Below are 13,334 nucleotides of genomic sequence, written 5' to 3' on the forward strand. Positions count from 1 at the left end.
GGCGTCTCCCATTTCCTCGTGTGGCATTTTCTCTGTGTGCAGAGGTATATGTACAGGATATATATATATCCTACAGTTATGTGCTTCCTGTACGTCCTTCCAGAGATGTCCCCTGCACACATAAGCCTCTGGGAAGGATGGCAGTTGGTGACATTTGCCTTAAACTCTAGATGGGAGGAGGAGAAGGCAAGCAGGAAACTTAAAGTTATTAAGGAAATTAAGAGGGAGGATGGAAGGAAGGAGGGAAGGAAGTTTGGATGGATGGATGGATGGATGGACATATGGAAGGAAGGAAGGAAGAGGAGGGGGAGGAAGAGGAAAGACTGAGTTCTGTCTTAGTCCAGCAGGGCTGCCATATAACAGAATTTCAAAGACCAGCTGGCTCCAGAATGAAGGAGAAATAGACATTCTCAGATGAAGGAAAACTAAGAGAATTTGTTGACAGCAACCCTACCAATAAAGAATGGCTAAAGGAAGTTCTCTGAAGAGAAAGAAATTAGAAGAAGGCTTGGAACTTCAGAGAGGAAAGCACATCGGACTGGTCACACACACCAGGGCTAAATACACGAGACTATCTTTATCACGCGTTTTTTAAGATCCTATTTGGTCTGTGTTTTATTCCCGTCCTAAAACACAGACCTACTAGAGAATGGACTTGAGGATATGGGCTGGGGGAAGGGTAAGCTGGGACGAAGTGAGAGAGTGGCATGGACATATACACGCTACCAAATGTAAAAAAATAAAAAGATCCTATTTGGTGAATCAAAAACAGTAACATCTGACGTGGGCCTCAGCCTTTGCAGAGGAAAAGACTTCAGACGATTTTTCTTGGAAAGTGAGTGGGGGAGCAAAAGATGGAAGTAAAAGGAAGGTTCCTCCCCTCCACTCAGTGTTAAGGGTCTGGTATCAGTAGGCAGTGAGGACTTGTGTGTGTGTGTGTGTGTGTGTGTGTGTGTTGGGACACCCAGAGCACAGCCGCTAAGAAAACTCTCTGTCCCCCAGTCCCCCTCCCTCCCCTCTCTCTCTCCCCTCCCCCACCTCTCCCTCCCCTTCTCGGTCTCTCTCCACCTTTCTCTGTCTTTGTCTCTCCCCTCAGTTGCAAAAGATACACCTCCCCTCCCCGTTCCCGGAGTTGAGCCTCCTTTCTGGTGCCTTGATAGTGGGGGAGGGCAGTCTGATAGCACAGGTAGGTTGTTCTGTCCTCTGTAACTAACTGGGTGAGCAGTTTCTGCGTCCTGGGTGGCCCTATTCTCACCCACCTCTTAGACCTCCCAGTCTTTTGGATCCTTTCTAGGTGGCATGTCCTGATCCAGAAGAGGGAAGCTCACTCAATCTAGCCCTAAATGGTGAATGCAGGCATTTAGAGGGAATTCTTCTCCCCCTGGGTTTTCCTCTAGGGAACCAAACCCCCTCAGTCCCAGAGCTTTGCGGGGCTGTGACTCTTCCAGGTGCTGGAGGAAGTGACATGGAGCTGACCAGTCAGAGCATCCTGGCCCCGGCTGTGGAGACCTGGTGCGGAATGAAGGTGGGACATGATAAGGGTCCGCCAGACCTGATTCTGGGACTCCTGCTGGAGCTGTTGGTAGGAGAGAACGTGTGTGCCACCCCTGCCGAGGCTGCAGGAGGACGGAAAAGAAGCCAAAGCTGCTGGGGACCTTCTTGTCATCACGAACAGGAAAGTGCCTGGAAACAGAGACCGAGACCCACAGAGACGCTGACGCCTGATGCTGTGTCTGGGCCCAGACCCAGCGTGCCACAGGCCTTGAGGGGGTGTAGAGATTCTCACTTTACAGACAGGAGCCAACCCAAAGAAAGAATGGGATTCTCCCAAGGCTTCCCTGCCCCTGGGGTCTTTCGAATTCTGCTTCTGGGCTCTGACCACTGGACAGGCTTGTCCAAATGAGCCATTTTCTGCCCCTGGTCCTCCCTCCTTATCTGACCCCCATGTCAATGGTGTGGAGCTAAAGCAAGGGCTGCCAGATAAAATACAGGACACCAGTCATATGTGAATTTCAGATGAACAATGAATAATTTTTTAGTATGTCTCAAATATTGCAGGGGACATACTTAGACTAAAAAAAAAACCAAAGCGTTGCTTATCTGAGATTCAAATTTAACCGGGCATGCTGAATTTTATTTGCTAAATTTGACAACACTATCTAAGGCAGGAAGGGAAAGACAGCAAGAGGGCAAGGCTACCTTCCTAGGAGGTAAGGCAGGTGGGTGGATGCTAAGAGACAGACTCAAAAAAATATTCTTCCCTATCTCCTGCCAGAGTGCCCACATCATCCGTAGAGACAGTCATCATGACTCTTTGGTCACCAGGTCAAGTGAAAATGTGACCTGGAGGGAAAGCATATCAACCATCAACACTGTAGTGTGAATTAGTTTACAAGGTTGTGCATTTACTCATTGCCGGCTATGCTGTAGGGAGGAGGTTCCAGGGACGGAGGCTTTTCATTTTCCTTGTTTCCCTGTGGTCCTCAACCTGGGCTGCAGAGGAGAACCACAGGGGAGCTTTAAAATTCCCTCTGTCCATGAGAACAGACTGGTGGTTGCCAAGGGGGAGGGGCTTGGGGGGGTAGTTCGGGGTTAGCAGATGTAAGCTATTATATACAGGATGGATAAACAACAAGGTCCTACTGTATAGCACAGGGAACTCTGTTCAGTGTCCTATGGTAAACCATAATGGAAAAGAATATTAAAAAAATTCCACTTTGCTGTACAGCAGAAATGAACACAACATTGTAAATCAACTATACTTCAATTAAAAAAAAAATCCCTATGTCCAGGCCACACTCATTCCAATTAAACGAGGATCTCCAGGGCTGGCGGGGGTGGGGTGGGGGTGGGGGTGGGGGGGGGGTCTAGTTATACCCCAGGGGATTCCAATATGCATCCTGTCAACTGAAAAAATGCACTACCTTAAAGTTGAAAATTATGTTTTATTCCGCGGCCTTATCTGAGGACTTGAGCCTCTCAGATAGTTTTGAGGGACTGCTCCAAACACACAACCCCCCCGCAAAAAAAACCAAAAACCAGGTAGTCACATCAAAGCCTTAGACATCAAAATACTACTGTTACGGGGGCTTCCCCGGTGGCGCAGTGGTTGCGCGTCCGCCTGGCGATGCAGGGGACGCGGGTTCGTGCCCCGGTCCGGGAAGATCCCACATGCCGCGGAGCGGCTGGGCCCGTGAGCCATGGCCGCTGGGCCTGCGCGTCCGGAGCCTGTGCCCCGCAACGGGAGAGGCCACAACAGAGAGAGGCCCGCGTACCGCAAATAAATAAATAAATAAATAAATAAATAAAAATACTACTGTTACTTAAAGAAAAACCAGACATCTCAAGTTAATGGATTTAGTGCAACATTTCTCTGTACGGGGAGATGGAAGAGTCTGGGCTGATTGAAATCATTCCTTTGATATGCACCTTAGCTCTCTGGGGCCAGCATCCGGCTTTTCTCCATCCTGAATCCCCTCAGGGTACACAGTCCGGGGAGGAGGCGGCTGCAGTGTCTGAGGGCTTGATGGCGGCAACATCCTTTGTTTACTGATATGGCAGACGACATTTTTCATCCACAGCCAAATCTGAGAACCAGTGGAAATAATGCTTCAGGGTGGAGAGTTCTAGCCCTTGTGAGGGCTGATGTCGCTGGCAGCCCACCATGTAACGGGATCTTGCAGACAAAATTCTACTGGATTTCCCCAACAGTTCTGCAAGGCAGACATTGTTCATCTCACCGTCCGCACCAGGGTGCAGACTCAGAGAGGCTACAGGGCTGACTCAAGGTCACGCAGCAGGTTAACGGCCTGAGGATTCCTTGCTGGGTTGGCCTGACCCCATAGGCCTTCCCCCAGGCTGCCTCTGGGCTGTGCAACTTTGGATGCGTGCCTTGCCCTCTCTGGTCCTGCACTTCCTCATCTGTAAAACAGGGCTAGAGGATGCTGTGTCAGCAAGCATCATGCAGTTCTGCCTGCCCAGGATGGCTGGGGCGTTAAACAGTGAGGGGCCCTCTTGATGTGCAAATGGCAGGGGTCAATTCTGAGCGCCTTGGGCGTGTCATCTGTGTGAAAGGTGGTTTAAAGGGTGGGGCCCCCTTGCTGGTGGGGTGGGAGGTGCCCGGTGAAATGGTTTTCATAGACTTTAACAATGATCTCAATCATCATAAGGGCCCCACCTAAGCACCCGGTAATCCCCCGCTGAGCGAGTGAAGAAGACACATGTCCACTCCAAGCAGTGTGCTGCAGCTCCATTCTCATCCCACCCTCGGCCCATTTTACAGATGAGGAAATTGAGACTCAGCTAAGAACGAACAGCCAGTGTCTGTCCCCCAGCAGTCTGTTGCCCAGCCTTCAAACTTATCCACGCTGCATTTGTGACCTGGACAGCTTGAGGAGCAAACATTTGTGGTTTTTATGCTGTCAGAGAACAGGTTGTTTTTGCTTGGAAGTTGGTGAGGGGGCTTTATTTTTTATTTTGTAATAATTATAGATTCACCGTAAGCTGCAAAGTCGGTACGAAGAGGTCCCGTGTCCCCATTGCCTAGCTTCCCCCAAAGGTTGCTTCTTAAGTAACCTTGGTGCTACATCAAAAGCAGGGAACTGAGGTCAGTCAAAGGTGAGTGTAGTTCTGGCATTTTATCATGCGCGTAGATTTGATGCCACCACCATCAGGGAGATAGGGAGATACAAAGCTGGCCCAGCACCACCTTTACATTCACACCACCCCTAACCCCTGGCAGCCCCGTCAGTCTTGACTTTTAATGCACATTTCAGCAGCTGAATCCATGTATCTGTACTTGCATTTAGGAGGTAGGTCCTGAATTAGTTGCCCCATGGAGACCACCCCCCACCCCCCTTCTTCCTTGCTAACAGACCACCCCCCCCGCCCCGTTTGATCAGAATGGCAGTGTGCCCCACCTAACACCTGCTTTCCCAGCCTGCCCTGCAGCTGGGGGTGGCCCTGGGATGTAAGCGGAATCCGCTGGAAATTTCTAAGAAAGCTTTGGCTTTGCAGATGAGAGGCCAAGGCAGCAGAGTCCTCGTCCCCGGCTGGAGAACAGACAAAAGTTTCAGCTGAAGGCACACAGCCTTGCTGAGACCACAAAGCCACATGACAGAGACACCATGAGGGTCACAGAAAACAGCCTGGGTTATTGCTGGGCCGTGAATCGACATTACCACCTGCTTTGTTACTGGACAAAAGAAACCCTGTATGTGTAGGCCAGTGGTTCCCAATCAGGGGGTGATTTTGTCCCCCAAGGACACGCAGCAACTTTTGGACGTTTCTGGTTGTCACGATGGGGGGTAGGGGAGGTTACTGATGTGTTGTTGAGCAGAAGATGGGGAGGCTGCTCATCATCCTAGAACATTCAGGAACACGTGCCCCCAAATATCAGAGTCCCAGACACAGCAACACACAGCAAGTGCCTCCTCCCCTCCCCCGGCTTCCTCCCCAAATATCCCAGTTCCACAAATATTCCAAACAATTTTTGATACAAAGTCTGCTTTAATGTAGAAAAAAACCCTCGTGTACATACATAAATACCATTTGGGGGTATAAATAAAGTAAGAAAATAAAGAGATGTACATATCAAACACAATAAATTACTCATAAATATCACAGTGGAAACCAAGTGCTGGGGAAAGGACCTGATCTCCATGCGGCTTTTACAAGTTACTGGAGAGATGGGGGGCTTTCAGATCTTCCTTTTTCTGGCTTTGAGATGAAATGTTTGGGTTTACCTAAGGCGTGAGGCTGCTGAGTCCTTATTCACAGAAGGACCCCACACCAGGGGCCACGGGCTGGAAAAAGGGAAGCAGCTGCCGGAAGACAGCGTTTTGCCCTTTTCAGGCCAACATCCCAGCGTGTGAGGAGGGAGTCAGCCCTCAAAGTGAGGGGAGAGCGAGGGATGCGGGGGGGCAGTGGGGTTCCATCTCTAGGGGGCCTCAAGGGAAATCCACACAACCAGAGATCCCATTCCCTGGAAACCCCAGCGGCTGTGACAGGGACGGGCTGCTGGGACGGGCACTTTAGGGGGTAGGGAAGGAGGGGGGTAGACTGCCGTATCTGCCCTGGGCAGGTTGCGAAGGGGTCCCGTGGAGATTACCCATCCCAGAACCAGCCACAGCAGGGAGTTCTCAAGATTTACACCCAGGCTGGAGGGGGCCTCTGCGCTCTCCCTGCTCCTGAAGCCTGGTGGGCAGTGCCTGCAGCCAGTTACTTCTCTGCCGGAGGGGCTTGGGGAGGGCCAGTGGGCCTCCTTGGAGTTGAGATCTGGAACAATTTTCACATGCCGTAATGTCAAATTTACCTGGGGTTTCACCAAGGTGATCACCTGTACGTGAGTTAAAAATGACTGCTCTTCCTCTGGCTGCCCCTGCTAGAAAGGATGGGAGAGAACTGCGGAGAATGTCAGCTTGGCATAAGAACGTTGCCAAAGAGAGTGAGCTCCCCACCAGTGGAGGTATTCAAGCAGAACCAGGGCAGCACAGCGACTTGTCCAGCAGGGTTGGGGGGCTGGGGTAGGTAGCAGCTGGACGGGTAGGACGGAAGGCTTACAATTTTATGATCATACAAGTCTATCCACTAGAAACTGGCACAGCCAATGTAAAACTTTGTCTATGTACAAGTTCTAAAGGTTTCTTCCTAAAGCTAAATGGAACCTGGACTCAGGATCATACTTGTAGAAAACCCAGTCGGCAAGCACCACAGGCCTGGGGTCCTGGTCTCCAGGGGCTGGGGGTGGGAGGAGGACAGAGCCTCTAGTTACTTATAGAAGCTGGGACTCTTCACTACTCCCAGTTTGGTGGCGAGCCCAAACGGGTCCATGCTATCTGTTTTCAGGGGCAAAGCAAACAAATCGGGCTTCAAGTGGTCCTGGATTTCATCGGGCTCTGTTGGGATGGTGGACAGCATCGGGAGGAAGTGAGACAGCGGCAGAAAACCCCTGCTTTTGAACAGCTGCCTCTGCCGGGCGCTGCTCAGGGAGACCGGGAGATGGTGTTTCTTGGACCAGTACACGTTGTAGCCGTCCGGACGGATTTCCTCCTCAAAAGCACAATCCTCGGCCGAGTACTGACTCTGCAGAGCAAAGAGGCAGCTTGTAAGCGTCAGTGGGTGCCCACCAGGGTGTGACACCGGCAGAGGTGGTAGAGAGACCAGAGCCAGGTGAGCATGCGTGCTACATACCGCCACTTGGGTCCACACCATTAGCCGTGTGTGTGTGTGTGTGTGTGTGTGTGTGTGTGTGTGTGTGCGCGCGCGGAGTTAAAGGTTATATCAAGGTTATAAACTATGAAGGTGTATAAAGCACATATTTATATATATATATGCTTATATGTATTTAGTATAATGTATATATACTTATATAAAGTATATAGCATGTGTTATATTAAGATACTCATTAACCAGATTACTTTGTATTAATATATAAATATAATTATATAATATTAAATGCGTATTAAATATAACATTAAACATATATACTAAACATATACTTTATATATAAATATATAGGTACTTCTATATATTTAGTATAATGTTATATACATATATACGAAGTAGAAAGCTTCTTGTTATATTAATATACTCATTAAACATACATCACATTGTATTAATAGGTAAATATTTAATAATTTATATCATATTAAATACATGTTAAATAGAACATTAAACCTATATACTAAACATATATTATACATATATATGTGCCTTATATACTTTATGCTTTGTAGCCGTCAACTATACACACATACTTCATGTGTTTTATGTATATTCTCAATATCTATATATACCTTACATAGATCCTTTATATTTTTCACTAAATCATGTCACTTTTTAAACTTAGTCTCGTTCTGAGCAATATCCATAAAATCACAGCCATGACAGGCACTCATGCTTCCCATCCCCTTACACTGACTATATAATTATTGCCATGAAAAAGTCCCTTGTATCCCACTGGCACATTGGGAGACATTGCTAAGCTAGGTTATCCTTTTTGGATCAGTCTTTTAATTAAGAATCAGGAGTAATCCAATCCGGGGCCCAGATGAAAGAACCTATTTCCCATTTAGGCCCAAATGACTGCGGTTCTGAGCCTTTTTTTGTCTGGTGCCCTGGTAAGAGAAACCTCAGCCCCTCTGGCTCCTTTATTCAGTAGCTGGGGCCCTCCAGGCAGCCTGCCAGGATCGGGGAGATAAAGGCAGCCCCCTCCCCCCAGGCCAGGAAGAAGCCGCCACCCCGTGGGTGGCCAGAAGGAAGGAAAGCAGTCCCTGGTTCCAGAACACAGAGAATGAGCAAGTTGTGTCCCAAACTGGAGAGGGTCATTACGTCTTGGGGACACAGAGGACAGCCAAAGGCGGGGAGCCAGGAGGGCTGGGCCATAAACTACGCTGGGAGGCACCCAGTCTCATTTCTGCCCAAGCCTACAAAGGTCGCTGAACTGCAGGTGGGTGAGCGCTGTGCTTAGATAAGGCCCTGATAAGGCCTGCATCTAGTGAAGCAACCCATGCGGGGATAAGGCCACCAGACCGCCGGGGAAATGCAAATTGGTAAACAAGGGAATTGAAACCAAATGGAGCAGCTCCTTCACTCAGCATGCTGATTCTTTGGGAGAAATTAGCATCTCATTTGCCATAGAGAAAATGAAATGATTTCCAGCTTCTAGAAGAATGTGGGATTTGTTTTTTTTTTTTTTTTTTTTAAATCCTCAAGTTTTGCTAAATCGTGACCACGGGATCTAGAGGCAGAACAGGATTTCAGGTGAGGAGACCCTCACCCCCCAGTTTGGACTAGAATGGTGGGTTAAACCCATCCGCCCCTGCCGCTCTCCCTCCACCGGCGCCCTCACCCCACCCCCATTAAGTAAACATCACAAAAGTGGCAACTGCGGGTTTGGAGTGGCTTTGGGTATCAGCTTTCTTTGCCTCCATTCTTGTCGTTTCACGCAGAACTGCCATAAAGCCTGCAACAGGCAGGTTCATTTATGTATGGATAAACAATAAACGGGCACCAGAACCACAAAATTTGGGGACACAGAAAAAGATTTGCGCTGTGGAAAGGCGGGCATCTGCATCCATCTCTTCTGGATGGTGGGGCATCCCTTGAGGAGCGGTCCCCTCCCTACCCCCTGGCCCCTGCCCCTCCATCCCAGCCCCCGGCCCAGCGGGGCTGCATTGAGGCCCCACGCCAGGCCGGGACCTCACACAGCCTCCTCTGCGCGCCCGGGGGCGCGGGCTCCCTTTGAACTCTCCGCCTTTGTTCCGGCGACCAGAGACCCGGCATCTGCTCACTTCCTGCCCTAAGACCTCTGTGGTTACCTGGGACTTCCCAGCCTGCCCCCCGCCACCCAAAAAAGCCTTTGCAGTTCAGGTGAGCCCGACAGGAGGATGAGCACGGCCACTGCAATATTACCCTAACGCGGCTGCAAAAATCAGTTTTTCTAGTGGATAAAAATTGAATGTAAAAAAACTCTTCAATCCCAAGTGCGGTTTTTCTTCTGACTTATTTGAAGGTTGACTTAAAAAAAAAAAACAACCCAAGTTGTGGACATACCCTTCTTTCTTTCCTCCCCACCCCCTTCTTGTAAAATAATGCAGGGAGAGGGGGAGGGGGCCCGAGCACCACACACGCACAGGCAGAAGCGGAAAAGGCCCGAGGGGGGGGTCTTTCCCCGTTTAACGTCAAAGAGCCGAGAAATGGGTTTCCTTCGTCCGACTGGACCCGCTTTTGGTTCAAGTGGAAATGCAAAGCCGGGTCTCAAGCATTCTCCAGCCATAAACTTCCGTATTAGAAAGTCGGACATTTGCTTAGTCCGGCCCTTGCAGCCTTCCCCTCCGAGCTCCATGGGAACCCCGGCGGAGGAAGCAAGGAAACCCTGCCTCTGATCCAGCGCGCCCCCCTCGCTCGCAGGCCCGCGCCCCAGCGCGTCCTGCCGGGTGGAGACACCTACCAGCCCTTGCATTTTGCCGTCGGCGCCCATGCAGAGGTACAGGACGCTGCGCTCGCCCTTGATGGCCACGGTACTCAGAGCGACTGCCCTGATCTCCATCAGACCTGGGCGGGAAGAGAGCACAAAACTGCAGCCGGAGCCCGCGGGGCCCACAACACGTGGAAATGGTTGGTGGGTGCGCGGGCCCGTGCCCCCGCCATCCCCCAGTTCCTCTCGATGTCTGGGGGCCCGGGGAGGGAGCAGAATGCCGAGGTACCAAGACCTGGGGTTCCCGGGAGTGGTGGTGGGGTCCGCAGGAGCCGAGGGGGGAAGGGGAGGGTAACGCGTGGGTGCAGCAGGTCCATGCACCCATTCCCCCCTCCGCCACCTCCTCCCGCTGTCGGGGGGTCCGGGGAGGGAGTGGAACGCCGAAGTGCCAAGACCTGGGGTTCCCGGGAGTGGGGAGCTCGCGGGAGCCGAAGGAGGTAAAGGGAAGAAGGGGAGGCGTGACGGGTGGGGGCCCCGGCGGGCACTCACTGTGCGCGCTCTGACCCGGCGCGCAGTCCACGGCGCCGTCTGAGTGGATGCGCAGGAAGCAGCTGGAGAGGCCCTGGGGGCCCGCGGTGTACAGGTGCCGCAGGCGGACGGACTCGCCCCAGCCGTAGTGCACGTGCGGCCCGGCGTCCGAGAAGGCTAAGGGGCGCCCGGCTGCAGCCAGCCAGAGGCCGGCCAGGACCAGGGCGCGGGCCACGGCGCACCGGCTCGGAGCGCTCCGCATGGCACCTCCCTCGGGCTCGGGGCTCGGGGCTCAGATCGAGCGGTGAGGGTGCGGGAGGCTGGGCGGCAGCCGGGAGGGCCTGCGAGGCTGAGCGTGCGGAGGCGGGGTGGCCGCGGCCCTCGAGACAGGAGGCAGCCGTGTGCTCCGGGGACCTGGGCGTTCGGCTGTCCAGCTCCGACGGCGCGGCGGCTCGAGGCCGGCGACCTTATATAGCGCGTCTCACCCGCGACACCGAGCATTTCTTATCGGGATTGCATCAGCCCTCCGCCCCCCACACACACCCACTCACACCCCGCCCCCGACTCAGCCTCTCCCTGGGCCCCGCCCGGGTGACCCCGCCCAGGCCGCCCAGATCTGGGGGAGGAGGAGGCCCCGCTTCGCCGGAGACTTAGGGGGAGCTCCTCCCCGCGGCGCGGGGGCGAGGCCTGCGGCCAGGTCGCTCTCGGCTGGGCGACGTTGGTTTTGCAAAGAAATCAAGGAGACAACGGAGGCCAGCTCCCAGGCCACGGGCTCCCCGGGGAATGCGCCGGTCGCGGGGCGCTAGCAGGGGCGCGGAGCAGAATCCCGGGATCAAAGATCGGGGGGCGTGGGGGATGGCGCTGAGCTTCCCGTCCTTTACTCCCGGTCGGAAAAGCCTCGCCTCGGCTTTGGGGTCCCCTCCCCGAGAAGTCCACATCCATTCCTTCCCGCCAGGGTCCCAACCCTCAAAGCTCCAGAGCTAAAGCCGTCCACTAGAATTTTCCCTGCAGCTCAGACCCTCTCACGTTCTCCGGCTTTCTGTTCTCGCGATCCCTGCCCGCACCGACCCCCCCCGCCCCCCGCGCTTTTACCCCCGTAAATTGCCCCCCGACTGGGGACCGGGCGCGACCTCCACTCTCGGAGGAACAATGGGGTCGCGCGGGCGAGCGCTAGATGGCGCTTCAGCCCCGGTTTCGGCCCGGCTTGGCTCCGCGCCCCGTCGCCGTCCCGCCTCCGCCCGGCCCGGCCCGCGGCAGTCCCCGGAGATGGAGCCTGGAAGGGCCGTCGTGGTGAAGGCGCCTTTCGCGGGCAGGGTGGGCTCGCAAGCTGCGGATTGGGAAACTGACTCTCCAGGGTGCACGGCGCAGGGAGGCTTCTTTTTTTCTGAGGGGCCTTTTGCCGTAGATCCGGTCCTTGGGTCCCTGAGCGCTTCTGCAGGGCCGGGGTGCGCTGTTTGCGGGGTGGTGGGGGCAGGCAGCAGCTGGGGAAACTGGGGCCACTCAGTGCAGTGGCTCCCGCAAACTGGATGGCTGTTCTGATGGGGCTCGGAAAAAGGAGACCGCGTCCAGAGAATGCCCGGCGGGAAAAAGAGGGGTCCTCCTAGGGGGCTTATGGCTCAACACTGATTCTTTCTCATTGTTCCTCCAACCCCTCCGCCCCCAACTCTGGGTCAGGGGCCCCAGGACGCTGGTTTTGGGGAAAAGCCACACTGGCTGAGCTCAGGGGCGCCGGGAGGGCAAACAGGGGAGACAAGGGAGAAAGCAATGCCAGGCCTAATGAATTTCAATGAGCAAAGGCCATGTTCATACCCCAGTCGGTGACTGGCGTTAATGACGGAGCGTGCAGAAAATGTCACCAGGAAAGTCTTTACAAAAAGACATCATCTCGAAAGCTTTATAGGCCGGGGACCCCCACGCTGAGTGTCTTGGTTCAGAAAGCCGCGGCTTCTGTTAAATCTAATTACTTCCCCCCTGTGGCTTTAAATCGACAGCGGCTCCTATTAAACTTAATTACCCTCCCCTGCAGCTTTCGTTTTAAAGATCCTGGATAAATGCAGGGCATTGAGGAGGATGACAGAGGCAGCTCTGGGGGCCGTGCCCCAAATTGGGCTGGGGGAGGACGGGGTGGCCTCTGGTTCCACCCGCACCCCTCCGCTGCCCCTCCTAAGGCTATGGTGGGAAAAGAGAGGCCACCGTGATCCGGGAGCTCAGGAAGCTGGGAAAGTGGCAGCTTCCTACGCCCAGGCCCTGTTCTCAGCGTGTGATGGGTGCTCTCCCGCCACGGTATTCTGCCCTCCCCCACTGAACAGAGGGGGGGGCCCCAGAAAAGTGTCACAGTGACCCAAGGCTGCACAGCCTGTAAGTGGTGAACCTGGAATTTGAACCCAGGCCGTCGGGCTTGTAAATCTAGGCCAAGCTGCATTTCAGGGAGACAGTGTGGCCTCCCAGCAGGGGCGCGGGTCCCAGGGTCAGACCCTCTGCAGCACAGATCACGCCCCGCTGCTCCCTGGACAGGTCGTGCAACCTGCTGGGCCTCTTGCCTCCTCCTGCCTGCTTTCAGCCTTGTCCCGGGTCCTACGGGAGAGTGGACAGATAGTGCCTGGGATATAGTTCATGGAGACGGACAGCCATCGCCTGAGGAGCTGCGGTGTACGTGACGTTTCAGGGTCAGAGCAATGGTCTGCGAGTTTCGGTGGTTAATCTGTGCTACACGTGAGGAAACTGAGGCTTACAGACTCGGCCAGACCTCCAGCCAGGGTATGCACCCAGGCGATGGGGCGCAGAGTCTGGGCTGGTTCGCTGGTACCCTGGCTCCGCGTGGTGACAGGAAGCCAAAAAGGGCCGAGGAGAGGCGGCGCTGGCCAGCAGGGGGCGCTGCCGCCAACGG

General features: G+C 53.8%; 1 protein-coding gene across 1 annotated transcript; it reads right to left on the minus strand.

Moving 5' to 3' along the window:
• Positions 1–6,540: 6,540 nt before the first annotated feature.
• On the minus strand, positions 6,541–10,709 carry FGF19 (fibroblast growth factor 19). Its single transcript, XM_007123690.2, has 3 exons — positions 10,469–10,709; positions 9,953–10,056; positions 6,541–7,083 (listed from the first exon to the last, which is right to left on the minus strand). The coding sequence occupies exons 1-3, from the start codon at positions 10,707–10,709 to the stop codon at positions 6,769–6,771; spliced, it is 660 nt and encodes a 219-aa protein (XP_007123752.1). The 3' UTR covers positions 6,541–6,768.
• Positions 10,710–13,334: the final 2,625 nt, after the last annotated feature.

Source organism: Physeter macrocephalus, chromosome 18 (genome assembly GCF_002837175.3).
Source record: "Physeter macrocephalus isolate SW-GA chromosome 18, ASM283717v5, whole genome shotgun sequence".
NCBI lineage: Eukaryota > Metazoa > Chordata > Mammalia > Artiodactyla > Physeteridae > Physeter > Physeter macrocephalus.

Coding starts and splice junctions, on each gene's coding strand:
- FGF19 (XM_007123690.2), bottom strand. CDS start 10,709: ATGCGGAGCGCTCCGAGCCGGTGCGCCGTGGCCCGCGCCCTGGTCCTG. Junction 10,057..10,468: donor GCCGGGTCAGAGCGCGCACA/GTGAGTGCCCGC, acceptor CTTCCCGCCCAG/GTCTGATGGAGATCAGGGCA. Junction 7,084..9,952: donor ACGGCAAAATGCAAGGGCTG/GTAGGTGTCTCC, acceptor TTTGCTCTGCAG/AGTCAGTACTCGGCCGAGGA.